The 27,789-nt window shown below is 42.4% G+C and overlaps 2 protein-coding genes and 1 non-coding gene across 10 annotated transcripts in view; all 3 read right to left on the bottom strand.

The window, feature by feature from the left end:
- The window catches only part of ARHGEF6 (Rac/Cdc42 guanine nucleotide exchange factor 6), a 39,225-nt gene extending 29,850 nt beyond the window's left edge, over positions 1–9,375 (bottom strand). For 3 of the 5 annotated variants that reach the window (XM_014255324.2, XM_014255322.2, XM_005526092.3), the window contains exons 1-3: positions 9,184–9,375; positions 8,093–8,176; positions 397–481 (exon numbers count right to left, since the gene is read on the bottom strand). In XM_014255324.2, the coding sequence (XP_014110799.1) occupies positions 397–481; positions 8,093–8,176; positions 9,184–9,348 (334 nt within the window). In that variant the 5' untranslated portion in view covers positions 9,349–9,375. Of the gene's footprint in view, positions 1–396; positions 482–2,684; positions 2,864–3,420; positions 3,515–8,092; positions 8,177–9,183 lie in introns of those variants that run through there. The other 2 variants (XM_014255325.2, XM_088062483.1) reach the window with 2 other exon arrangements.
- Positions 9,376–17,060: 7,685 nt separating this feature from the next.
- Positions 17,061–27,552, bottom strand: RBMX (RNA binding motif protein X-linked). 4 transcript variants are annotated; one of them, XM_014255341.2, is made up of 9 exons: positions 27,471–27,552; positions 26,129–26,258; positions 25,829–25,935; positions 20,237–20,408; positions 19,056–19,172; positions 18,586–18,700; positions 18,344–18,469; positions 18,164–18,252; positions 17,061–17,660 (listed from the first exon to the last, which is right to left on the bottom strand). In XM_014255341.2, the coding sequence occupies exons 2-9, from the start codon at positions 26,235–26,237 to the stop codon at positions 17,353–17,355; spliced, it is 1,143 nt and encodes a 380-aa protein (XP_014110816.1). In that variant the 5' UTR covers positions 26,238–26,258; positions 27,471–27,552; the 3' UTR covers positions 17,061–17,352. The 4 variants fall into 4 exon arrangements, with proteins under 4 accessions (XP_014110816.1, XP_014110814.1, XP_005526150.1 ...); XM_014255339.2 differs by having other exon boundaries at positions 18,164–18,267; XM_005526093.2 differs by having other exon boundaries at positions 18,164–18,267; positions 26,129–26,255; positions 27,471–27,512.
- Positions 26,009–26,081, bottom strand: LOC148183046 (small nucleolar RNA SNORD61). Its single transcript, XR_015773921.1, has one exon. It is a non-coding gene; the product is annotated as a small nucleolar RNA SNORD61 (small nucleolar RNA).
- Positions 27,553–27,789: the final 237 nt, after the last annotated feature.

The following is a 27,789-nucleotide window of genomic DNA, read 5'->3' on the forward strand; positions in this document are numbered from 1 at the left end:
GAGCTGTTTTTCTCTTCAGCTTTAAAACACACTCTTTAAAATCTGATATCTGCATTTTGGGAGGTGCATATTCATTTACACTGAGGATCCTTTATGCTGACCTACTTTGAGGTCCCTTAATGCTCAAAAACTGAGCAGAGGTCCTTCAGTGTAAAGTGATAATTGAGCTCTTCAGAGTTCATACAGCGACTCTGAAACATCACATTTTAACCCAGAGTTGGTAGAAGCCTGAAATGTCAATCCCACGATCCACCATCAGCCATCAGTGCCGGCAGCACAATTTGACAAACCTCCAGAAATCACCATAAAGTCGGAATTAACAAAAATTAAAAACCGGCCCTGCATACACACGAGAAATAGTTTGAAAGGACAATGGAAGAACCCCTTTTTTCTTACCTTCAGTAGCTTTATTTATAGCTGTTAATGTGCTCAGGACCTTGGAGAACTGATCTCCTGTGTACAAATCATGTGGATCAAACACCTGTGAAAGATGAATTCAGTCAATTGAGCCCAAAACATCGCACACTGGCTGCTGGAGCCACCCACGGTGCTGGAGGGTGACCATGAGGATTAGGCAGCCCCTATGTCTCTACAGGGAAAGGGTTTTCATTCAGGGCTGACAAGTTCCATTTCCTTTACAGCCGGAGAATCCCTGGGGCACTGCTGGCAGGCATCGTGGGAAGGGCAGGGGAACCCAGAAGCATTTGGAGAGTAGTGCTGGAGACAGGGAAGGAATCAGTGCTGTCTGCAGAGCAGAGACAACTCTGAAAATCACTGAGAAGGTTATTGCTAGCCTTGAGGGAAGGAAAGATTTTGTTGCTACTTTTGTTATGGAAAACTGAAGAGATTGAGGCTGTACATACAGATCTATGTCTAAACGTACACATATTTTCCACAGAAGAATTAACGTACACAATATCTGCTATTAACACACACAATATCTGCTATTGCAATATATAGTATATTTACACTTTTTTTCAGGAAGACAAACCCAGTTATCTTAATATACAAAAATTTCACTCTAAAGAATTTGGTGTTGCTAATCCTCAATGGTGAAACAAATACATGGTTAGCAAGTCTTTTTCCATGACTGTTAACCTGAACCTTGTACACTTCAGAAATCGCCGCCAGTACAATGAGGGGCAGTTTGAGTTTTCTTAACACTTCAACCCCATCTAACACCTGAAAAATGCACTCAGCTTCATACAGACTGTACAAATTCTACCATTAATGAAGCAAAGATAAGAGATACAAGAAGTCCCTCTTGTTGGTAGCATCATCTGCTAATCCCCAAATGCATGTTGTCTTGCAGATGGAGACAGATACACAAATCCAATGATCAGAAAAGATGATTTTAAAGCTCTCCTGGCAGACACCATCTAATTACAAACACTTCCAACACACTAAAGAGTGTATCCTGCTAAATGAAGACACAAGTCTTAATTACCTTTAGGCTAGTACTGCCCTTTAAAACAGCCCTTTCTTGCTTTCCACACAGAGCTCCTTGAGTACGCTTGGCATATTTCAAACAGGAAGGGGACTGGCCTCTCTCACAGCCCTGGATGCTTGTGGCATCTACTTCTCTTAACAGCCACATCAGAGCAGCACCAAAGTCCAACACAGACAGTACAAAGGCTGCTCTTTGTTGAGAATATGTTTTCAGATTGACTCAGCTACTCAATACTGAGAGACATGCTTTACCCTAAAGAAATGTAATCCATGCTTAACGTGGGGACAGTTTACTGTCATTACAAATATTAAAACCTGTAGCTCCACAGCTCCAACTGCATCTACTGCTTTGCACATTCCAGGGACATACCCACCAACCTTGGGCTGTTTCTGAACTGATCTATCACCTGCATTCACTTGGGTTTGCTCCTTTAGACCATGCAAGTCCCATCCCCTCTGTCAGCTGCTGCACGGAACAAGTTTTCCTGCCCTGCAGTTACAGGCATTGCTACCCAAGCATTGCCTTCAGCCCTAAGCAGCGACCTTCCCATCTCAGTGGAAAGGGAGACAGTAACAGAGAGCCCAGGCGTGCACTGACCCCGTTGGCAGCTGCTGGAGCATGGGATGTTACAGTTGCACAAGAGGAAAGAAAACAGCCAGGCTGGGTCGTTTGCATGCATCTCTCTGGCATGTCATTTTCTCAGCCATACCCTTTTCCTTCCACTTCCGTAATTCCAGAAAAATAAAGTTCTGCCTTGAATTAACACCTTTTTTTCCTAAGGAGCAAAGAACTAAAATACATCCCAAATCCTTCAATGCAGAGAATAATGCTGTAAGCTCAGAGTCATGAGGCTGACAAAGTCCAGATGAAAATGGTGGGAAGAAAGAGATGCAAAAAATTCTGGCACAAAAGTAAGTAATAACATTTAGAACTTCTTCATGGGGAAATTGTCTGGAACAGCTACTGTGCAACAGCGGCTATGTGAAAAACTCTTCTGGGTCAGCTACTGTAATGTAAATATACTCTACAGCTTGTTCCAGAATAAATTCCTCATACAGAAAAGTCCTCATTTATGAGCTAAAAATTACTTTTTCCAGCACAATCCATCGATAATATCAGTCATAACTAAAAGACAACATGCAGCTAGAAGACAAATAGAGGTGGAAAAGGCTTTTTCACTTCTAACACATGGAAGATCAGGTAGATCTAACTGAAACAGCGTTTAAATCTACACCTGTCATCTGAGGATCTCCATAAAAACGCTATTCTGTCTTGCCGAATCACAGACTGCAGCCCTCCTCGGTAAAACGCTCCGGCTGTTTCTTCAAGCATCGCACCGGGCAAGAGAAGCTCTGCACTGCCGCACCGCCAGCCTCCGCCACAGCCAGCGAGGGGATGAGCAGGAGCCGATGCTTCGGGAGCAGAAGAGCACCAACCGAGGAGCCCCAAACCCGCGTGCGGCTGGCAAGTTATCAGCACTCAAAATCTCAGTCCCGAGACGGGAAGTGCAGAAAAGTTAGGGAAAGCCGGGTTGTGTTTCGAGTCCGAGCTGTCCACAGTTGGGCAGCCCCCGGCAAACCCCCAGCTAGGTGCCAAGCCCGAAACGCGGCGCGGCCGCGACGCCTCCAAACCCGAGGACGGGGGCTGGAGCCGCCCGTCCCCCAGTGATGAGGCGCTTCGGGCGCTCGCTGACCCGGCTTCTCCTACTGGACCTGCCTCTGCCTCCAGCGGGAGCGGCGGTGCGGCCGGAGCTCCGCCAGCACCGGCGAGACAGAGCCGGGCGGGCGGGGAGAGCGCCGCGACCCCGCGGAGCGCCCGGAGCGCAACCACCGCGCCGGCTGCGGGCGCTCCGCTCGGGTACAGCGGGGCTGTCACCCCCTTCAGCCGGGACACACCCGTGGGAGCTGCCCGGAGACACGCCTGCGGAGTGGCTGGGACACCCGCGGGGGATGGAGGCGCTCGGTACTCACGGCGGCGGGCGGGCGGGCGCGCAGCCCCGGGGCATGGCGGCAGCGCGGGCGTTGCTGCGGAGCGGCCGCTGCGGCTCTGACCCGGAGCCGGATCGCGGCGCGGGGAAGGGAAGGGAAGGGGAAGTGACAGGCGGTGCCACCGCCCCGCTCCGCCCCGCCGCTCGCTGCGGGACGCGGCGCGGCCGTGCGGCCGCAGCTCCCTCCTCCGGCCGCGGGCGGGAGGCACCAGGAGACCCGCGGGAGAGCGGGAACAGGACGGCAAAGAGTAAAGAGATGAGAAAGGGAAGAAAGGCCAGGGGTGGAGGGGAGGGAGGGGGAAGGAAAGAGAAAGGGGATAGGGAAAAAGTAAATCGGGGAGAGGAGGGAAAGAAAAGTTAAAAGGACAGGAAAGGATGGAACAAGGAAGGAATACCCACGCTATTGGAGCAGTAATTGCAGCAGGTTTGCATCACTGTGAAGAGAAACACCGCAGAAGCACCCACAGATGAGGCACAGTTCAGCTGAGGCAGTGAGATGTGTCCCCTGCTGCCTGTGCCCATCTGTTCGGGGAACATTCTCCAGCAGGGAACAGGAAAATCCCCAGATACTTCAGCACAGCAGCAGGCTACAGCGTGGGCAGGGAATGGAGCACTGTACTGATACCCAGGGTGAAGCCCAGCAGTAGGTCCCAACCCCATGCAGGGCCACCCCACACATCTAGTGCCAGGAGTCTCTGGGACACTGGGTCACTCTAAATTCAGATAGACTCATTCTCCAGTGCTTGCGCTGGTTGGTGCTGGGCAGGAGCTCTCACTTCTGACCTTGTCCAGCTAGGAGAGGTAATGTCACTTTAGAGAGAAGCCAAAGCAGAGCAGGTTTTAGGAGTGCATGTATGGGGAGCTAAGAGGGTGATGATGATTTCTCACCTTCTTAACCACACCTTCAGTTCAGGTAGCTTGTTGGAGGTTGCAGGCACCTCCAACAGCATAAATAATCTCTGTGCTGCCCGTGATGGTAATGACCCTCTAAATACTCTATGATCATCCTTGACAGCCAGGTTTATTCCAGCTATCAATTTATCTGGCGTAGACTGTTCTTAGTTCACAAAATTCAGACCTCACCAGGAGTTTTGTAGTTGTATTAACAATAAAATGCTGCTGCTGAATGAAGGTCTTGTGCTTCTTCATCAGCAACTGATGCTTAGCTATTCATCTGCTGTTGTTATATGCACACTGGTGTCAGGAGTAAAAGCAAAGTTCACATTTGTGTCCTCAAGAAGAAGCTAGGCCAGAAGCTTTCTATGATTTTTCTCTTTTGTCATGATCTCTTCCCTGTCTCTTCTACACTAGACTCCACCTGGCCATCAGGACAGAACCCTTTGTTGTCCACTTTCCACCTCAACCCATCTGCATCCAGCTGGCATTGCCTTAGCAGTGCTCACTCACTGGACCAGCTCTTGGGTCAGATACAGCTCAGACGTTGAAGCCACAGTGTAATTTAAGCACATTCAGGATTTCTGCACTGTTCCTCAGTCCAAGCCATGAAAGAATCCTCTAAGGACACGTAAGCTCCAATGAAGTGCCCACGTCTATTTGCCTAGTCCTTTGTCTCAGCATAGCTGGACTGACAAATGTTCTCATAACTTGGATCAAATTCTAGCACTGAAAAGCTGCTGGAAAATTTTGGACACAATCTCATTGTTTCACCTCATTACGACACTTGCCTGTTTAGAAGGATGGGGTGATTCCCCTGCTTGCCATCTCTTTTAGGACTAACACATTAGGACTAACACTAACGGCAAAAGAATTCAGGCTTCAGTCCTGGGCTGAAGCTAAAGGAACTGTTTTGTTATTTATACTCTGCCATGAGATGGATTCTTCCAGCTCACACCTCCAGCCTGTAGAATGGCTTCAACTTAATGGAGCCAGCTCATAGCAGGAAGGTCACAGTGTGTCCTTCTACCCCCATGTCCAAATATTTCACTGCTCCTCTAAAACAAGAGAAGCTGCCGTTTGCCTCACTGTGATTCTTCCTTTCTTCCACTTCCTGAGTTACCAGGACAACAAAGGGTAGGAGGGAAGTGCTATGTGTAGCTCTGAAAGAGTAACCTCTATCCATTCCCTCCTACTGTGAAAGATCAGCAAGCAGTATCTGTTGAGTGGAAGGTGGGACTTGGGTTTCCACCAAAAGCTGCTGGAAATCCTACCTTCCACACTGACCACCTTTCCTGCATGTTGGCAACACCCAGTGAAGTGGTGTATTCCATGGCAGCTCCACGAACAATCATTCATGACAAAAGCAAATGGAAGGCAGAGTACAATGAAGCCATGGGATGCCAGGATGGCATGCTAATGTCATGTTTGAGATTCCCCAGGATGAGGCCCTTTTGTACAAGTCAGTATCCAGAAAATAAGTCCTGAACTCTCATTTTCCTCAGACTATCCTCTTTTGCTCACATCTGCAGCAGGAAAAGAATATTTGACCTTAACATGCCCTTGTCAGTCTCAAGACAGAAGTGGCTCAAGTCCAGCCCTAGGGTACCTCTTCATATCTAAGGAGCAAGAGTTCACTGTGCCATTTGGAGAAAGGCAGAATTTGAGAGAATTATCAGGGTTAGATTTTCATATCCATGGTTTGGGTAAGCAGCAGGATAGCTGCCACAGAATTCAAATGAATTAAACCCAGACCTTTCCTGATGTTACCCTTTCCTCAGGCTATGTTGCTGAGGCAGAACAGCATCTGTGCCCATCTTCCTTTTACCTAATACATTATCACTGCAACTTAAATGCTGAGAGATCTTGGAAGCAGAAGGTTCTCTGCCTGTTCTGATGCTCCAGACACTCTTCCAGAGTAAATGTGATGCAGTAAACCCGCTTCTAAAGGGCAATGGCCCTTTCCAAGGCAAACTAGGGATCAGGCATGAGGGAGGATCACCCGCAGGAATGCTGCTTAGAGTCTCCTTGTCAAACTGTTCCAAACAGAGCAGCTTTTAGAAGGAACAGATGGCAGAGGCTTTGCCTGAGAGAACTCAGAAAAGCTGGCAACACGGGAGAAGAGTCGGAAGGAAGCATAAGCACTCTGCCTGTGCCATGTCTTGCCCACCATCTCAGCTGTCCTACCTTGAGCCTTCTTCTGCATGAGGCTAGAGAGGAGCTAGGAAGAAGGAAAATTCATGTCTTGGCGCTCTGGTAATATTTTGGAAAAAAAAATAAGAAATTTTTTTCATTTCACTGCAAAATTTAAACTTGAGCAAGAGAGGTTTGACCTTTTATCCATCTTTTGAGGCCTCCTCTCACAGCAAATGGGAGAGGCACACATGAGCATGAAGGATTTACTGAAGGCTCAGAATATTTCAAAGATGAAGTGGGTTATAAATCAGAAGAAAAAAGTAGTCAGAAAGCTTGAATTTATTAAAGCAAAGGAAGAAAAGGCACATGGAGGATCAGAGGAACACCTAGAGATGGAAACACCATGTTGCCTCTTGTATCTGAAAATTGTGGTGTGACTGAAATATTGCAGAACAAGCTTTCAAAGCTATGAGATGGCACTGTACAACAGGTGAGGACTGCTCCCCTGCCCCACCTTTTAGCTGTTTAAAATTCATATTTTTAAACATACTTTCCACCACAACCATTTTATTATTAGCTTGCAAATAGAAAAATAAACTTCCAGAAAAATGGAGGAAATCATATGGTCAGTACCAGAAGACTGGCAATAACTGATTTCTGATGTCATAGACCTTCAGGGATTATAAGTCTCTCTATATATATGCTTTTAAAACTCTGCTGCTCCAGCAGGCTCCAAGAAATGCATCACTGGGCAACAAAAGACCAGGGAGACAGTTCTGGAATGAACACATTTTCATGCTGATTAGCTAAGAACTCTTCAGAGAAGGAAGGTCCTTTCTTTGCTTAGACCTTCAAAGGAAAAAATGCAGGAACAGAGCTATTATCGGTTGGACTTTTCTCACTGTGGTGCATGAATATTATGTATAATGCCAAGGATGCTGTCCCTGCTTCTGGCAGACTTTGTCTTCAGAATATTTTTTTCCACAATCTTGAGCATGTTTCAAACAAGATAGTGATGAGACAGCTACAGGTTTCTTTTTTTACTGTAGGAATTTAAGTGTGACACAAAAGTATTTAGATAGTAAAAAATTTGATGGCAAAATTAATTGAACTCTGAAGTGATTAATTTAGACTGATCTTGCAAATTTGAGCTGTGGTTAAACATCAGAATCTACACAGGTAGGATCAGGAACAGCAACACAAAAGGTATCTTTTGACTTCATTAGGATATTTTTGTGTAAGGAACAATTTAATATGTGTTTGCCAGAATCCTATCCAACAGTTGCAGGGAATCAAAAAATAGTGCAGTATTAATACTTCACCTTCCCATTAAAGCAAGGCTAAAACCTGCAATTCCTTCTAATAACAAATAATTATGAACAGGTCCAGGTGCAAGTCTGTTTAGCCTGATCTCCTGCTATTGCTGCATGCTTTGTCTCAAAAGATGAGAATGTGTTACACTCGCAGTCAAGCCTGAATATTAAATCATCCATGCTCTCATTTATGTTATTCATACAAAAGATGAGGAATTGATACCAACTTTTTCCCTCTGATATCTGGCTTCCTTTCAGAAGGCTGATCAAACTGGCATGTTACAATAAAAGAAAGGATCTAAGTTGACTTACCTCCACTTTCAGAAATGCGCAGCCTTTCAAGAACTCTTGGATATTACTGATGCAGTCAGCTTCATTTTTAGGCTCCAGGCAATACTAAAGAAAGAAAATCCACTGATCTCATTGCATTGCCTGTGTTGAGAAGGCCTGCATGAATATTGACATGTGCCTTTTATACTGAATTAGGGAAGCTTCATCGGGGGTGGGTGGGGGTGGCAGGCAAGCTGTTGAAGCAGGAAGAAAGCCACTGGAGGAAGTGATGCACACATAGAAACGGTCGGCATCTTGTTTTGAATGCCAGCATATGACAGTGCCCTAAGTGACAGTGGGAAATTGGATGACCTTTAACAACATGCTGCCCCAAGCCACCACGTGTAAGAAAAAGGAGCTAGCAAAACTGATCTCTGTATAATGAAAGGCTCCTTTTTTATAGGGTGGAGAACCTGCTGTGTTGTTGTCGGGTTTTTTTTAAAGCTGCTATTCTGTGTTCCCAGTTCCTCTCCCTCATTGGACTCTGTCCCTTTTTTTCCTCCTTCAGATTCTTACCACACTTCTGGACTGTGAATACATGCCTTGTCAAACTGTAACAGGAGGTATTCACATGGCTTCAGTGCCAATGGATTTGCAGGTCTTGGGACGGACCAAAAGGCACAGATGCAAGGATTATTTGCTTATTCCTGTGCCAATCTGCTTCTCCAGTGCATTTCCTGACTAACAAGGTATTTTGCAGTAAGAGTTCTGAAAGAATGTATTTACAGTTGTAATTAGTTATATTTATGTAAATACTGATACACTGCATATCCTTCTATTCAAAAACAAGATATTTTGATCTCTGGTAGGCCAAGTATTTCCTGCTACTGCCTGAACATGTGTGAGCCAAGTGCAATCTTGCAGGGTTTTTTTCTGGATGTAGAAACAAAATCAAAGAACTAAAGCTACTATCATACTTGGCTCTGAATTAGAAACCTAAATGTAAAACACCTCTCTCTGAAGCTCCTTGCTCCTCTCACTTACCAGAGCAATTAGGCCTCAGAATGCCCAGGGCAGAGTTTCACTGAGCAGGGCTATGTCTCAGGGTAGCGAAATACATCAGAAAGCATTACCTTTTCTGCAGATCCCGGAAGAAGCCGATGAATTAGTTTGCAAAGCACAGTTCCATCTTTCAGAGAAGTTTTCAGGAACCCCTCTGGGTCATCTACTACTTTCTTAGGGGAATTTAAGACTCCTAGTGAAATAAGCCATGTTACAATCTGTTCTTCTGGATTCATGGCTGACTGTTCTGCTGCCAGCGCTGCTCTCATGTGCAACAGCATACTGGAACCCACATCCGTGGTTACATCTTCCTGCTGCAACTCAAGTGTGAAACTACCATTTTTTTTAAATTTTTTTTTTTTTTTTTTTGCTTGGTGCAGAAATCAAATCTCAGGAACTAAAAGAAGTTACTCTAATGTAAAAAACTGTTGTTACAATAGCTTCTAGCACTCAGCAGGAGACAGGGAATGCAGATTGTTAACAACATCTTTGCAAAATTATTGAAAACACAAGTGTTTTATATGAATAGTTATTATACCAAAAATACCTCACTTGGAGACTTCCTCCTTGTGGCAGCTGGCACCCTATCACTGAGTAAACTTGGTCTGAACTTAAGGTTATTGCCCAAAGAAATAACTTAATACTGTAAATAACAACGTATTTACAGTGGTAAAACAGAATTCACAATGGTTGCTTTGGAGGAGTGTCACACTAAATAGGTTTTCAACTTCACATGGCAAACCGAGTAATTAAAATTGCCTTTTATAATAGTTTTCTGTTGTCTGATTTTTGAAAATAAATTCTGATCATGCACTTATGCATAAATAACGCTCTCTTTTAACTGCTGTGTAGAAGTCCACATATAATACAAAAATGGTTATTTAGAAGATGATAATCTCTCAAAACAATTACCTGGATGACTTCAAAAAGGTCAGGAATTAAGTCATCCAAAGATTAGAATAAAATTCCCAACTATTTTACTTGTCTTACTAAGACGTCTCTTTCCACCACCACTTCAGGATCCACTGTAGGTAGTCTTCCAGCCTGCCCAGGGCAGTATTAACCATCACAAGTTACTACATTACTATATTACATTACTACAGCAAGTCAGGAAAGTCCAGTCGTCTTTATAACTGTCCTTTCACCAGAAGAGATGGAAAATGAAGCAATTATTTTGATGATGGAGTTGGAACATCATGGCTTGAGCAATCTAACAGCAACAAAGCATCCTAGAGACCAGAATCTCTTGGTTACCAAGTTTTGAGCCAATTCCTACCCTGTTACTTATAACAGCTGTTTTAAAGAACCCACTCTTACCGAACTACTCATTATTTAAAGAGTCAGGAAAAACAGAGCAGCAGAGGGATAAATTGTACACAGTAAATGTGCATGGTTTTGCCTCCACCTTGTAGGTCTTATGACTAGCACTGGGACCTACCTATGGACCAATTTTAACAGCCACCAGTAAATCAGAACCATCCTTTTAGGGTTAGACACAATTCTGACATTTTTCAGGACTTCAGGATGAGTTCCAGGTCTCTGTAATGTGGAAATACTCATAAACCATGGCTGCAAGCACTGTGAATAAAGTGGTTTACAGCTCAATCACAGCTCACTGCTCTATGATGAGGCACATTTACAAACATGTGCAAAACATTTCAAAATTATGGCTAATCAGCAGTTCTTCCGGTTTTTTTTTTCAATTGTCATAAGCACTACTGCATTGCAGAAGGAAATACATACAGTATCCACTTTCATAATTCTTTTTTAAAATCTGCAGGTAGCCAAGACAACTACTAATGCTCATTTATCAGTGGGGACACACATTCGGATACCTAAGACACCTCAGTCACCCCATCAGAATACAGCAGTTTCTGATGTAAACAGAAATACTTCCAACACTGGGAGAATTGCACACCTGCTTTGCTGAAGTCAGTTACAAACCCAAACACCAAAGTACTTCACCCACTCTCTCCTCTAAAGGAAAACTTAGGCACACATGGGCAGGTTTAGTTTAATGAGTATTTCACATGCAGTTGCTGCAGCCAAGCAGATATCAATGTCTGCAATTATAATTAAATGAAAATACTTCCCACATCTTGAACACTTACCAACTGCTTGAAAGATCTGCTGATAAAGATATTCAGGAAGTCCACAAATTTATGGAGTTTTTGATTAGCCACTTCAATCCCAACCTCCATTAGTGTAACTTCTAAACACATTCCAGCTTGTTTACCCACTCCCACACCAAAATTAATTCTGTGGCAAACCCAGGGTATGAAGGTAGAGCCACTGAGGAATGAACAGTGTCTGGTCTTTGGAAAGGATTCACCTTTGGCTATTTGCTAACAGCAACAAATCAAGTGAATCGTCTATCATGTCTTGCAGAGTCAACTTGGTTACAAATACTTATTTACAGCCTGATTTATACCAGTGATGACTAAATAGCACAGTGTTACCTTGAAAGGGGGAGAGCTACCGAGTGACTGGCAGCATACTCATCAGAACAGCACAGCAACAGGATCACGGTAAGAACAGCAGTCACATATTCAGAAACCAGTTTTGAGTGCTTCTTCTTGAAGTCACACATGCTTAAGTAATTCACTCTTTTTTTTTTCCAGCAGAGGGAAAATACTCAACTACAAAGCACAGCACTGGTGTTTTTTTCTGCTGCAGAATCTACCTATACATTTTAACCAGTGGCTTTTGATGACAAAATTTGATTCTGTGCATGAGCTAATACTGTAGATCAGGGTACATTCTCATTAATTACAATTTTAGGCAGGCAATGATCTTACAGTAGCTGCCATTTTGGCATTACACTTTGGGTAGGACAATTCAGTCCAGACTGAACAGCAGGACAAGACTAAGAGCTAATGCTGAAACAGGACTCTGATAGTACAGAATGTTACTCCTTCTTGCAGAAGAGACACTGAGATCACTTTGTAACTATAACCTTCCAAGATGTAACACTAATAAACTTTACCGCCATCCAAGTGTCTCTGAGTAAAGCATGCCTTTAATTAGACAAAAAAACCTCAAACCCCCAGTACTTAATAACAGTGAATTTATTTGCCCTGGGAAATACTACAATTCTACCCATTTGCTACACAAATTTACTCCTAGAATCTGCAGCCCATAAATGAAGTTTAAAGTGATACCCTTACCCCAAATGTAGTTTTAAATCTGTAGACAAGGTATGCATGCTTTTTCTTCTTCAGCTACTATGAACTGACGGTTGTTTAAGTGAGATCAGTTTATGTCTATCACAGAAGTGAGTATAAATTTTATTATCCATGATTGTTTATGACTCTTCTACATGAAATACCAATGCCTGAGGATTCGCCTCACATACACGTATCTAATAGAATAATTCGCCCATCAACACGTATGTAATAGAAGAAGGCATCAAAATCAAGACAATGTTTTGAAGGAAGCATCTACTCCCAAGAGATGTAGCACTGTCCAGTGGAACACTAATTATTTGGGGCATTCATCACTAGCACTGTCTCAGTACACCAACATTCCCCTCCTCTCATCCAGAAGGTTGGGACAAAACTGTTAATGTAAGGTAGCAGAACTTCTCATGGCTTCTTGGTGAAGTCCTCTGTATTCAAGAGGACCAAGACTCACTTCTGTGTAACTTGCTCTTTTTATCAGCATAAATGGCAAGCACACATGTAAAGGGCAACCCAAGTATTTTGCTGCTGCAGGATGTGCAATGAGGAACAAACCAGCTCTTTCTGGACCGTTGGAAGGTGCTAGCTATGGCAGGCAGCAGTTGGCTTCCACCAGGAATTTTATGTATGTCCAGGAAATCAGTAGTGCTACTTTCAAAGGCAACTCCTGAACACTTACACAGTCCTCTAGAAAAAGGTAGGCAACACTACACTCAAAAGCCAGGCTGTATCAGCTGTGATTTGTTATCCTTCGACTTTCCAATGCATATCCACTGCTGTGCTGCCACTTTCTCGTCACTGTAAGTAGAAAAAGGAAATTCAAGTTAGTACCCTCTCAGAAGCCAAGAGACAAAAAAGCTAAATTATCCTCGAATTATATATACAATTAATTCATTTGAATTGTACTTGATCTGTTCCAACAGTAGGAAAGCATATCAATAGCTAACTACAATAATCAAAATACCCTGAGGATACCTTGTATTAATGCACACTTCTTGTATAACACTGTCCCCAGGGCAGGTACTAAGTACTGCAGTTCCTGTGTGTATTCCCCCCTTCAAATTCTACCCACCACCAAAATCCCACCAGCTCTTCATAATCTCAGCACGCTACTCAGGAATTCTGTAATACACTGGTATACATACTGGTACTGATCCGTAAGTAATACTGTGCTACGAATTAAATAAAACCTGCAATCAAAGGAAGGTAAACAGCTGGCAATTCCGCTTACACTCAGATTTTCCACAAGGTTATTAAGACTCTCCTTCCCACAAGTTAAGATCTATTTGCTGCTCCCTTAACATTGGTATCAAGCCTGTTAAGAATCTGGAAACATTTAGAAGTTGAAAAGAAGGCTGAGAGTGTGATTTTTGTCTCTAATACATGCATTTATTACAACATGGTCACAACAGATTTACTAAACTGCAAAAAAGCACTGAATTTTTTTTATTTTTTTTTTAAAGGGAAGCTTTTTCACTTTTGAATAATTAAGCCTCAGCTTCACAGCTAACAGAGAGAACTGAGGTGCACACACACAAAGTTTAAAATGTTCTGACACAATCTGTATGATGATTTGTCAGTATCTTTTGAAGTCTCCTAGAATGCTGCGTATTAAAGCCAGCATTTTGTCTCTTCACTAGAGGATTCAAGACCTGGATCAAACTATAAATGTAAATGTTTTTTTGCAGGTGGTTAGGGGAGTGAAGGGGAAATGCTACTTTTAGACCTATTTCCCCAAACCACTTTAGTGGCACACTAGTGACATCAGTGATCTTTGAATGAAAAAGGTTAGATTTTCTTAACTTTTAGAAACAGTATTGTGAAGTGTCCTCTCAGTAACACTCAAATTTAAATATTTTAACAGTCACATCTTAAAAGGAAAACAAAGACAAGGACAGCATTTGCTGGTTGAGATTTTATCAAGTTTCAGAAAAAGAAAAAGCTCGTAGGGCACGCATCCCCTGAACAGGAAACACTCATGATGATTCTGTATTTTATCTGAAATACAAATAGTATTTTTTTTCTTTATTATCAAGGTAACAGCAGCAAGTTTTCAGGAGTACTAATACAACATTACTGGAATATTCTAACAAGGGCATTGCACAGTTGTTGAGTTGCTGTTACTGAGACTCTATAAGGATAATGAACTGTAACCGAAATGAGGCTACAAACATCGTGAAGTATAGATCATATAGATATCACAGAACCTATCCTTCCCACAAGATACGATTTCCCTGATAACAATGACCATCTGTGAGATAAACCAACTGTATGGGCTACAGCTTTTTCTTTTTTACCATTTATAAGTTGGTTCTTGAAAGTATAGTTTTAAACTAACAGCAAAATAGGTTCTTACATCTAGACTCAAATAATTAAATAAAGGAGTACATATACATCTTTACATAACTGTTTTTCTTGGAAAAGATAGCTGTCCTTATCCTTTAATCTGAACTAGATTTTATCAAATTCTGCACACACTGTAAGTTACTTCCATTTTTTACTAACAATTATTTAGTAGAGAAATTTGGTTTTCCAGAAAGCTGGATAAGCATGTCAGCCACTACCCACCACTTTCTCTATGAGTTTTTAGAGAAACAGGAAAAAGCCATTCTTTCACATAAAATCCAAAGACAGCTGCTCTTGAATCTTCTTTAAAAATAATTTTAATAGTGTAGGCTTCAGAGTCATGAAACACAGCTGTTCTTCAGTCTTAAACTATTCTGGAGGCACCTGAAGTCTGCAACTTAATCCCAGGATTTCTGCAAAGATCAGTTCCTAATCAAAGATTATACTCAGTCTAATTGCTCATCCTGTACTTTTAGCAAGACTGATTAAATGTCTATACTAACATTATTACAACTCTTGATTTTTATGGTCTGCTTGTATAAAAATTCATACTCAGCACTTTCTGTCACATGACTTCAAGTGCAGGTATAAACATGCTTTCCTTTAGCTGTACCCTAATTGGCTCTGTTTTTGCAGGTAAGTAGTGTCTTGCTGCCGTTCCTAACCTAGTTGGTTTACAAAGCCTTCTTAAGCCTCCTCCTCCAAATTTAAACAGATGTCAAAAACACCACTTAGCCATGAAGAACATCCACACAAACACAACAGTCAGGAAACTTCCTTGCAGCTATTACACTGCTGTAATAGTTACCTTACGTACTGGTACAGGCACCACTCATGTCTGCCATCAACACAGATAAACCAGCATTATTCCAGTGGTATCTTCTAGAAGTTATCCCCCTGCAATTAAGAGAAGATACAACAAATTGAGAAAAATACAGTTTACAGCATAAATTGACATACAGTAATTGCCCCCATTTCAAAACAATGGCACAAGTTTGGTTTGCAGAATATTCTGTTGCAAGTTTTTACTACTTCTTTAAATGGTGGAGGACTCACTGGCTTGGAATGGACTGGAATGGTTTACAGAGAGGTTGCATGGCTTATGGACTCTCATTCCTTTTCAATGGTGCACTGCCATGTTAAATCCGTAAGTTGAACGACAAAATTTACTGAGGACTAAACAGTAGTACAAAGGTTTTGGGTTTGTGATTTGGTTTTGTTTTTTTTTTTTAGTTGGAGGTCTTCATGTTTACTATATTCAAGAGTATCTTTTGAACTTCATGGCTTTACCCGAGTTGTAACAACTTGCCACAGGCTCTGCCACATGTACTGGGTATCCCTGCAACGCAGCATCAAACTTAACAGAGTTAGGCATCCAACTAAATGTCAAGTTTGCATTTCTTGCTTCCAACTCCCAATAGTTGAGCTGATATTTGTCAATCTAAACCAATTCCTGATTTCACAAAGCTTTAATTTTGTTAATATGCTGTATATGCAGCCTCTTCACAGAGATACTGGTCACAAAATACCCCCTCCCCACCCTACATGGCAATATTCTGTCTACAGTGAGCTGCATTACAACTTTAGTTCCAAAACTGGTGCCATAAATGCTTTTATCCAAGAATTGTTGAATTTGGAGAATTTCTAATGTATTGGGGAATTTATTTTCCTTTTTTTCTTTAATCTAGGCAGCACTTCCATTGCCATGACATGCAGCTGGTCTTACTGTACAAGAAGGTAACTTGTTTCAATTTTGACTTAGACTGAAAAACTGTTTGCTTTGCTTACCATCTTTGCTGTTTCACAGGCATTTGATGCTCTTAATCAGCTGTGGAATGCTGAAAGATTCACTTATTTTAGGAAGCCATAAGCCTTTGAGAAGTTGGAGAGAAAGACTTCTTTGCTTATCTTACTTTCTCCTTTGGAATCAAAGATGTTCCTTTAAAAGTGAAACACTACAGAGTTGCAAAAATTTGAAACAGTATGAGTAAGCATCCTTCTGCAGCTTCTTTGATGGAATTGGTCAATGGTTTGTGGTTTGCTGTTTAACAGTATTTTGTAGCTGACTTACATTAACATGATTTTTTTGGAGGGGAGATCTTTTAAAACTCCCCATGAAACAGTAGGAAGGCAGAATATAGCATTATCCACTTGCTTTTTTGGCTTAAGTGAATGAAATCCTCTAATTTTGTTTACACAAGGATCTGACGGCATTTTGTACTGGGAATACTGTGACTTCAAACTCTAGGCACAACTGAGCTTTATGTGGTATCATCCCCACCACCCTCCAAATCACAAGCAATACTTTCAGAATGAGATGCTGAACATGTAGAACAATCCATCTCCATGTTAGATGGTTGGATGTTGTGCAGAAGATCGTAAGAACAGCTTGTTCCATTCATGACGAAAATCAGATGGAAGTGTGGCATTTCAGGGAAACTTTACTTTGAAAATTACAACACTAGTACACAGCTCAAGCTCATACATTTAACATCTGCTTTCTGAAAGAAATGTTAACAATTTTGAAATGATATTAAACATTGTTTTAACTTTTCCTCACAAAAGCATAAAAGTCATGGAGGGGAAAACTTAACAGGCAACAATAAAAAAAGGTTAAAAACAACTTTTCCTTTTAGTAGTCCTCTGGTAGTAAAGATAGAACAGCTTCCACATTTGAGAAATAATCTGTCTTGGTCCAAAAGTTTGAGAGTGTTTTTAGTATCTGCTTCTGCCTCCACCTCTATCGGATCTGCTTCCACCACGGCCACCACCTCTGGGTGCCCCGCGGCTTGAACTACTGTAAGAATCCCGAGGAGGTGGATAGCCCCTTTCCATGGATGGGGGAAGACCCCTGTCTTGTCTTCCAACACGATCACGGCCACTTGAGTAGACATCACTTCTGCTGCTTGAGTAACTTTCTCGGCTTCCATATCCATCTCGTGTGCTGCCGTAATCATCATAGCGACTGCTTCCACCATATGATGGCGGGGGCCCTCGAGCAGGTGGAGCACTACGTGAGTTACCTGCAGGGTCAATGGTCAGGTAATATGGCAACACCATAAGTTATATAGAACAATTTCAAATCTGAATTTACAGAATTGCTGTATTAAAATTTTACTGCTACTCTTTTGTATGTATTGAGATGGTCTTAATATAATCTGTCACACTAACGGTACTTTAAGTGGGAATTGCATATCAGGCAGTGAGTGGATTTAAAGACTCTGAAGGAATGAAGACGGTGTTTGTTTATTCAGGCAGGCTCTTTAACTGGGTATTCCAAAATAGCTTGTTATTTTACAGAAGAAACTCAGCCATATTTTCCAGAGACAGCTGTCATCCTGAACTGTAGACTTTGCTTCTTTAGCTTATAGCTTATTTAATAAGATGATCAAATGATAACCAACAACTGCACTGTCACTGTAGGGGAAAAAAAGTGTGCCACTTCCCCCTAAAACACAAGCAATCTAGTCCAAGTCAGATTTCATGACACCTGTACATTTTTATGATCCTCAAAATGGATCCTTACCATAACTCTCATATGAATCTCGGTAGGAGCCTCCACTTGGATGATCCGAGTAGTCTCTGTCACGTCCACCACCGTATCCATCACGATCACTATAGGAGGAAAGACTACTAAGACTTAGTACAAATCACTAACATCACAGCAAGAATAAAGTGACAGGGAGAAAACTCCAACAGTAGGTACCTATAGCCCCTGGAGGGGTATTCATCACGTGAACTGGAATGACCATAATCACGATATGCATAGTCTCGGGGAGGTGGTGCGTAGTCCCGGGTATCCCTGGAACTGGGATAATCTCTGCTTGAATAACTACAAAGAACAAAAACTGAGATGTCAGCCATTCATCTTGCCAAAGAAGGTCTGGAATCAAGATCCTTCTCCAAACAAAAAACACTTCACTAATATAAAACAGCGTAAGAATTTACCCGTCTTTAGTGCTATAGCCATCATCTCTTGGAGACATGTAGACATCTCTCCGTGATGGCATTGGCTCTCTGCGCGGAGGACCACCATAACCATCTCTTCCACGTGACACAGGAGCTTCAGAGAAACAGTCCATTTAATTAGCATTTAGCCATGCAGAACACTCTAGGCAAGTGCTAGTACATAAAACTATTTAAAACAATTAATAGTGTCTCTGGAGCCTACATTTAGAACATTTTACATTTCTGCTTGTACAGTTTTAAAGTGGCACTAGAAGAAACATATTCAAATTGCACCAAGCTGTTCCCAACAGATGCAAAATTATATCGGTATGAAAAGAACCAAAGATTAGAAAAACAATACACTACCCCACAGATGACTGAAGTTCGAGTCAATGATTTGCACCAGTTCCTAAGGGAAGACTAAGGTGCTACAGCTGACCAAGCAACTAATTTAGTCAGGAAGTCCTTACCTCTTCCTCCCATACTACTGCTACGCACTGGTCCTGAAGGTGCAGATCTTTTAGGCGGAGGGCCTCCACTTCGTGGAGGTGGACCTCTCTTCATGGGAAGTGGCCCTCGAGAAGACCCTAGAAGGATAAGCCATGAACCAATTATTATTTCTGTGATACTCACCTGCATTATCCTAAAGCCTGAACTATGTTGACCTAAAGGTGCCATTATTACCACTACATGATCAACAGTAAACCTCTTAAACTAGACCTCAAAGCCTTCTCTTGTCTTCTAGCCTCTGTTAAATGCTACTGGCAGAACTGAGAGCCAAACCTTCCACAACCTAAATTCCTGGCAAGAACTGTCTTTTAAAACTTATCCAAAAGCTACAGGGTGTGACACAAGGGAAAAGACAGCTGATATCTGTAATCAGTCACAGCTTAAATGCTTAACAAGTTACTGTTCTCAGAAGACAAGAGCCACCTGGGAAGATGTACTAGAAAAGAGCCTACAGAGAGGGAACAGAGGTACTACTGAGTCTGCAGAACCTACTACACAGACTCTTCAAGACAGATGTTTCACTATTTCCAGGGTTTTTTTTTCTGCATTACAGCTTTTACTGTTATATCTCAGGTGCTGCTTTCTAGTTCTTTTAAGTGAGTTTTGATACTGAAAGTCTGAATAAATACCTGTATCTTAATGAATGTCCAGTATCAAGTAATGTACTATCCTTACACTTTAGAAAGCTTCAACTCAACAAACAAGGTTTAGCTGCCCTAACTCTCACCCTGATCTAGAAGGATCAGACCTACGGTTTTCTCAGTTTAGACCTCTTGCTAGTAAAGAATGAAAGGCAGTTCCCTTTCCCCTGGTGGTAGAGAATCACTTTTTCAACTTGAATACCAGAAAGCTTCCTTTCTCACGTGCATGGCAGGAGTTCTGCTTTTCTTTCATAGGCAAAAGTCAAGTGGAGTGTTAGCTGTAGAAAGGAATCTTCACATTTGAAAGCCTTTTCTTAAGGTGTACTTGCCTAATCAAAACTTTGACTAAACTGCTGAGATTGTATTTCATCATTTTAATAAAGAACAAGGAGTGCACTATTCAGGTGTTTGACTTTTTTTTTTCCAGTAGGATTATTGTCATCTTCCAATGAGATTGTCTTGTGTTGTCGAAGTGTATAATGAGAGAGGTCAATACATACCCAAGTGACTCCCTCTTGAAGGTGGTCCTCTCGCGCCACTTCCGCCTCTTGCGCCTCTAAGGCCCCTGGGAGGACCTCTGCTTCGGGGAGGGGGTGGCGGCCCACGCCTACCACCACTTTCAAAGGATGGCTTGGTTGCTTGTTCCACTTTAATTGCCTTCCCATCTAATGACTAAAGAAGAAGCTGCTTTACTTACTGCTCAGTCATGTTTGTATTTCTTAAATCAAGCCCCTCTGGCTTCACTATTATAGGGCTTCCATTTTATAAGTTAGAGCAACTCTAGAACTGATTTCAGTCTTCAGTATTAGTCCCCAAGTATTCAGCAGCATGTTGGGCCTAATTTCAATTTCTACAGTACTTCATTCTTGTGGTATTGATGGCAAAAAAAACCACAGAGCAGCATCAGAAAGGACTTTCAGTGAAAACACAAGTGTCCAATGATTATGGCAGCCCCACGTCATTTATTCTGTAAATGATACATGATATACGATCTACAATTTACTTTCATTTGCCACGTACTTTTGTACCAAACTAGGAGTGCACCTGTAGTTACAAGATTAAGCTGAAGGTAACTTAGCTTCAGTCGGGATTTCTGGCAATGGGGAGGCCGTTTAGCACATTTTCTTGACGTCCTGACAAAACGGTGATCATTGAAGTATTTAGATGTTATTTCAGCATCTACACAGCAGACTGAGTTGGACAATTCACCCCTTTTTTCTAGTGTTTCAAGCTGGGTTTTCAATCAAGGTGATTGTCACAATTTACTCTATTACTTGCTTTTCCACAGGGGAGGTGCTTTGTGGTTGGGGCATTTTTGTTTGTGGATTCTGTTGTGTGGTTTTATTTTTTTTTTTTTTTTTTGTGGTATGAAAAAAGTAGAAGCTTTTTTGGAATATAGACCTCAAATAAAAGGAACTCTGCAGCCAACTAATATATCTCAAACATGAGCAGGTAGTAACATGTTGAGTAACTCAGCCTAGTTAATCAAATTTCTGTATGATCTTTCGACATCATATGTTTGGATACTATAGCAGAACCAAGATCACAAGCTCTGCTAAAATTTGGTTACTGCACGCCTATCCTGGCAAACACGGTTTATTTGCCTTTTCTAGCAATTAAATATTTAACTCTGCCATGACAACTTATCACACAGAAAATGTTTTTCATTGCACTTGTTTGCTGCAATAAATTAACACAAACATGACTGCTAGTAATGTCTTAATCTGAACTGCTAATAATATTTCATTGAAGTAATGAATATTTTTTGTTCTCTATCAAAATCTAGCACTCTGAAAATTCACTGTAGTAGTGCATGTATTTTGCCACCTCATAGAGTTGTAGTGATTGTTTGAAAACCTGTGTGTACATACACAGGTCCAACTTGATCCATTGTGAGGGAAAAGAGTAAGAAATACCAGCAAAATCAAATTTGTCTTAGCTTTGACTTCATTAAATATTTTACATATGGCAGGCTTCTCAAAATAACCTTTTGGCATGACAAACTGAAACATCCCAGGAGTGAGCATTAGTCACTCTAATGACTGGAACCTCTCAGTTTGCATCATATTGATTTGCCATCATAATTAATCTGTTTCATCCTTCTCAAGTAGAAACAGTGGGCTTAAAGCCTTAAGTTTTGCTATGGCCACTGCTGTCCTTGATTTCATGGCAGATTCTTGACAGCTTGTTTTAAGTTTAGAAAGCAAACACCGTCCCCTTCTGCTAGCATGGGTTCTGAAAACCTGGATGCTAGGTTTAAGTTATCTCATTTCTGTTATGTAAGGAGGTACAGTTTTCCTTGTAATTCCTCCTATTTTCTTCTGCCTTGTAATTACGCATCTTACCTTGGCAAAAGATAGTTTCTTTGCAGACTGCTTTACACAAGCAGTCTTATAAAGCTATTCCATAGGTGCAGAAACACCTTTCACTATGTACAAGATCAGTTTTTTGCTAACCAGAAGGTATTTATCAAAGTTAGTCCTATTTCAAAGCAGAGGGGACATTTTACAGTTTCTTAGCTCAAAGGTCTTATCTCACCAAACAAAGAAGTCACACAACCCATTTCAGAATAAGGACGTTTTTTCAATGAGCTCAAAGCACAAGCTGTCAACATGAACACTCATTAGTTTGTTTTTATAACCTTGAATCAGAGTGTTATAGAAGCATTTTTAATGGTATAGGCACCAGAAAGTGAAGTTACCCTGGCGCTAAAAACCAGAAATAATTTAAGCTACAGGTCATTTAAGACAATAATAGCTTGGCGAAGTCTCCTATGTGTGGAATGAGTAAACTATACAGATTTGTAAAGTGAGCCAGGAACTTAAACCAAACACAATTAGAGAACTATCCTGCTAGCTGTTCCACATTTCAACAGAAAAGATTAATAAAATTTGCATCATTTTGGGAGCGGGGCAAGAAATCAAAGGAACTGCCACAATAACTTGCATGAAGCTGGTCCTAACACCACACAGGGCTTTGCTCTTCAATGGATCACTTCACTGTTTATGCTGCAATGACTCCATTTCTCCACGTTCCTTGATGGCACACTGCATTTCCTTTTGCCATATATATCCAAGAAATGAAGATCCATTTCTTAAGAGGCCAAGTTTCTGTACACTGTATCAGTTCTTCACCAAAGAACAGGAAGCACTTTCTGTCAAGAGTAAGAAAACCTTCTGTAGTGCTGAGTGCAGTTTACATTGTAGGTATTGTAGCATCTGCTTCCATTCTCTTAGCACAGCCCAGCTGGCTTGGCAGGTCTACACTGGTATTAAATCTTTGGTTTGTCCTGATCTTTTGCTGAAGGTCATCATATTCTCTCTTTAATTATCCATTTCATCTTTAGGACACAGAATCAGAAGATCATGAGAACAGTCCACTGCACCAAACAACCACTACAGACCTGGGAGTATCCACACTTACGTCCAGGTAAGCACGTGCATTTTGTGGCATCAGGATGTAGACTTGACTGCCATGAATTATGATTATTCTTAAGGAAGGCTGCTAAGCTGCTATAAAGAACTTCTTTTGCACTGCTCAGACACAACAGTATTTATTCAATTAAGTAGAAAAAGTAATTGAAGTGTGAAATCTCCATCCCAGCTCTAACATATTTCCTGCTCTCATTCTGCAGGACAAACTAATCTTCAACAAGCAAGCTTGTACTAGTCTATGTTTGTTCCAATATAGAATGAAATAAAGCTGTTCATGTATTACCCCTCACCCAAATTGGTGCAAAACTCTGGATACATTTTCATAAACATTTGCAAAATAAAAAATCAAATGCAAACTCATTATTGCAGAATCTGCTGGAATCAGCCTCTTCCACTGGCTACAACTTGAAATTCCTTTGGGATGACAGAATGAGCAACAGACAGGCAATGCAGAACTCTTCCCCCGGTCAGACAGATCACCTAACTCTCTACAGACTTCTTGAATTGGTCTGCACAGTGCTTCTGCTGCTGTTTCTCAAGTGCATTAAAATCTTGAGAATATGACAATCCATCTTTTCCAAACGGACAAAGAAACCTTCCAAGTTGTGATTTATGACAATTACCTCTTCTCACACCAGGCCTTGAACACTCTCTTCCTCAGACCTTGAAGGCAGAGTCTTTTTGGAATACCAAGCAGTACCTGCTGTCCAGAAGGCTTTCTGAAGATGAGAATGAGAGCCCAACTCGTGAAAATCTTTCATATCCATGGTCAAAGCAAACTGGATGAGAGGACATTCTAGGCCAAATCCCATTTGAGGATGTTCTTTTCATATACCATTTGCTGTTCTAATTTCAAAGCAGATGAAGGTACTTCTGGATTTATAATGAAGACAAACCCATGAGAAAGATGATCCACAAGGCCATCCATCTAGCATCTCTTGACAGGAATGCAGATTGTGCATTCCAGAACAAGCAGACATAACCTCAGCCACAAACATTGCCTCATTTAGCTACTTTACCAAGAAGTCTCCCAAATGTTTCCAATGTGACCAAACATGCCACAACATTCAAGATGTAGAACAGCTGGTGATTATTTTCAGAGGGATTCTGATTTGCAAGCTGCACTCCACAAACAGGTACATTAGTGACTGAGTTCCCTTCAGTCTGACAATTACCTACTGGTCCTTGAAATTACCTTATGTGAGGATTCAATGACCGTTTCAGAGAAAATAAAGTATTTAAGCACAGCAGTAAACAAGTCTTCAGAACTGTGGCAAACTAGACAGTGGAGAAATAAAATTTGATAAAAGAAGCACCTTGACAGATGTTTAGGCTGGTATAGAAAGAACATCACCTGAATTTGCCACTCTCTGCCTTGACAAAACTACTAGCTTGTTTAAAAAGGAAGTCTTCAAAGAAAGTAACCCTAATTATGGTAAGGTTGTCATGAAGCAGTATGAACATCAGTATGAGCAGAAAAGACACTGTCCTTCTATAACATATAGCTTGCTACAATACAAATACAAGAGGCTTTACTATTTGCGTGAATGAGCACTACACCAAGGTAATTTTCTTATTCCTAAAGTTGCTTTATTTACTGACTGCAATAACTGACATTTTTCTTTCATTTCACTTCTTATACTAACAAAACAAATATATCAAAGTCTCAAATGTCAATTAACCACAATCACTGAATGTTTCTTCACTTTACTTGAATGGCATCTAAAGAGGCACTGCTTACAAGGCCAGTGCAGTATGACCTCAACACAACCATTCAGATAATGCATGGAAAACCAAAGTCTGCAATTCAAGTGACCCGAGATGCTTTCACTCCCTGAAGAGACAACACACGCCTTTGAAGAAAAGCAGCTGTTGACCAAAGAATTGCCGACTTACATCTACCTTTCCAAACATGTGCCACAATAGACACAGATTACAGCAGCCTACAATTCTTTGACAAACTATCCTGATATTATCTTGGAACTTGTGCTGCAAATTCCTGTATTTTTATTTTTAAAAACATTCCACTTCTTAGTTCTCTTAAAGCTAGACCATTGCACTTCAGGGTATAAACAAAAAGATTCAGTTGACAGCTAACTGAAAACCCATTGCACATTAACTGGAAAGATGCCCCTCACACACACCAAGCAGATCAATGATGCAAGTCACAAATGTAGGAGATTATCCACAGAATACCAGATAGCTCATCAATGCTCCAGCACTCAAGGGAAGTCACAGTCAACCCATGTTAAGGGAACCGTTAATAATTTTCAGGTAAGTCACTTCCCTGAGGTATAATTTACAAAGTATTGCATTCAAATATTATCAAAAAGAAAAATCCAACCCAAAAATCATTATTGAAACATGCAAGAATGAAGAGCTGATTGCTGAAAAGCCCTCCGTCACTCATTAAGGAATAAGAAAAGAGTGTAGCTGACTACCAGCCAGACTTCATTTTCTACTGCCAGATCTAAGAACAGAAGAAACAGATTTCAGCTTCATGGAGACAGAGACATTTTGTCAAATTTGAAGTTACGACTTGTCTCCACAATCTTCTAATCTAGTCTCTTTCAATCGTTTATTACCAGTTGATTTACCCCAAAGATTAATTGTCCTGGTCAGTAGCAAATGCAACATATAATTGATCTTAACTCCTACCTTTCCATTCATATCTCTGGCAGCATCTTTTGCATCTGCTGGACTCTCAAATGTGACGAACGCAAATCCTCTGGACTTGTTTGTTTCCCGGTCTTTCATCAAAAGGACTGCAGAAACAAAGTCACATCAGCCTTCCCTGTAATTCCCTGTAAAGAACACTTAACCTTTATTTAACCTTTTAAGCTCAGAACTTCTTAGAGGACATGGAAGCGCCATCATTTCAGATGATCAACGCCAAAAAAGTCATCACAGCTATGCTGTTTGTTTTTACTATTATCACCTAAGAAAAGTTCTCTTTACCTTCCACAATGCGTCCATATTTGCCGAATACAGCCTCAAGGGCTTTCTCATTAGTCTCTGTGTTCAGGCCTCCAATGAACAGCTTCCCAGGACGATCTGCTTCAACCATTTTGATTCTGTAAATGACCTACTAAAAAGAATGAGGCCATTATTAACAAAATATCAGACTGCAATAGAAACTTCATGGTATATAAATGACTTCTATTCTCAAAAGTGCATACAAATTTTCTTCAGACAGATGCTAAGTAAGAAATATGAGGTATAAAAAACATTAATTACAACTTTTTATAATGGAAGCAAGTAGAAGTAGAATTACTAGTTACTTCTTCACGTTATATAGCTTACTTAGAAGACATTAAATAGAACTTCGAATAGTGGAACAAAGCACTGTCAAAATGAAGCAATATTGGTGAATGTGAAAACTCTTCCAGATCTTTTTGCCCTGGCTGGCAATCCTAGCACTTAACTTTAAATCCTGGACGTTTCAAGTCATTTACTTAAAGTACTTCTAAATTAAGCCCATTCTTTGTACTATGTGAAGTACACGGAGCCTATGCTAAAGTCCTGGCCTACACAATATGTGAGACTGAGCAGACACCAGACCACCGCTGCACTTCTACACAGCAATGCCATAACTACAGCCGCGGGGGCAGAAGGGCTTAAAAACAAAAAAAGGCCAAAAGCCGAATACAAAGCCAAACCTCTTCGTGCCTGGCAGGCCGCCCGGCGCCTGTGGACAAGCGCTGCCCGCGTGTCTCCAGCACGATGGCGGGAAGGCCCGCGCCAGCTCCGGCACACACGGGAGCGCAGACAGAGCACCTTTGAGGAAGCCGCGGTGGAGCTGAGCTGGGCCGCACGGGGCCCCGGTTCAGCCGCGCTCCGGGGCACGGGGAGCAGGGGGGCGTCAGACCCTCCCCGGGCTCAGGCACCGCAACAAAATGGCGGCCGCTTCTGGCAGCGACTCCGCTCCGTCCCCGCGCCCGGCGGCCTCCGCAGCGCTCCCCCACCGCGCGACTCAGCCTCGTCCGGGCACATCGGCGCGGCGCTCCCGCCGTGCCCCCTTCGCCCTCCCCCGGGATGCTGAGAAACCCCCACACCTAAAATGGCGGACACCGCGCCTCACGCCTCTGGGACCCTCCTTGCCCCACCGCAACCGCGCGGGTCCCGCAGCCCTAACCGGGGCCGGGCCGGGAGGAACTGCGGGGCGGGCCCGGCTCCGCCGCGCCTCCACTCCGCCGCGAGGGGCGCGCCACGCGGCCCCCACGCCGCGGACCTTTCGCCGTGGGTCCCCGCAGCGCCCCGCGGTGCCGCCCGCAGAGCCCTAGCCCGCAGCCGCGCTCACCTCCACCCGCGCCGAACTGCAACTGCGTAATGGGGGCGAACAAAGGCGCTGCGGGCCTTTATAGCTTTACGTCATCCGCCGGACGGAGCCCCGGATGCGGCGGCGGGGGCAGCGGCGGGGCCTGTAGGGGGCGTCCGCGGCCCGCCGCAGCTCCGGGGCCGCCGCGAAGCTCCCGCAGCGGTCGGGGCACAGCGGGGCCCGCTAGGGACGGCGGACACCGGGGCTGGAGAGTCCTGTCCTGCCAGGAGCGGGTATCGGGCCGGGGACCGCGAGCACCGGGCAAAGAGCGGGAGGGGGCCGTGGGAAAGGCGGAGTAGAG

The sequence above is a fragment of the Pseudopodoces humilis genome, chromosome 15 (genome assembly GCF_049639895.1).
Source record: "Pseudopodoces humilis isolate 2021_Gansu_Grassland_sample_001 chromosome 15, ASM4963989v1, whole genome shotgun sequence".
NCBI lineage: Eukaryota > Metazoa > Chordata > Aves > Passeriformes > Paridae > Pseudopodoces > Pseudopodoces humilis.

Coding starts and splice junctions, on each gene's coding strand:
- RBMX (XM_014255339.2), bottom strand. CDS start 26,237: ATGGTTGAAGCAGATCGTCCTGGGAAGCTGTTCATTGGAGGCCTGAAC. Junction 25,936..26,128: donor ATATGGACGCATTGTGGAAG/GTAAAGAGAACT, acceptor TTGTTTCTGCAG/TCCTTTTGATGAAAGACCGG. Junction 20,409..25,828: donor CCAGAGATATGAATGGAAAG/GTAGGAGTTAAG, acceptor CTTCTTCTTTAG/TCATTAGATGGGAAGGCAAT.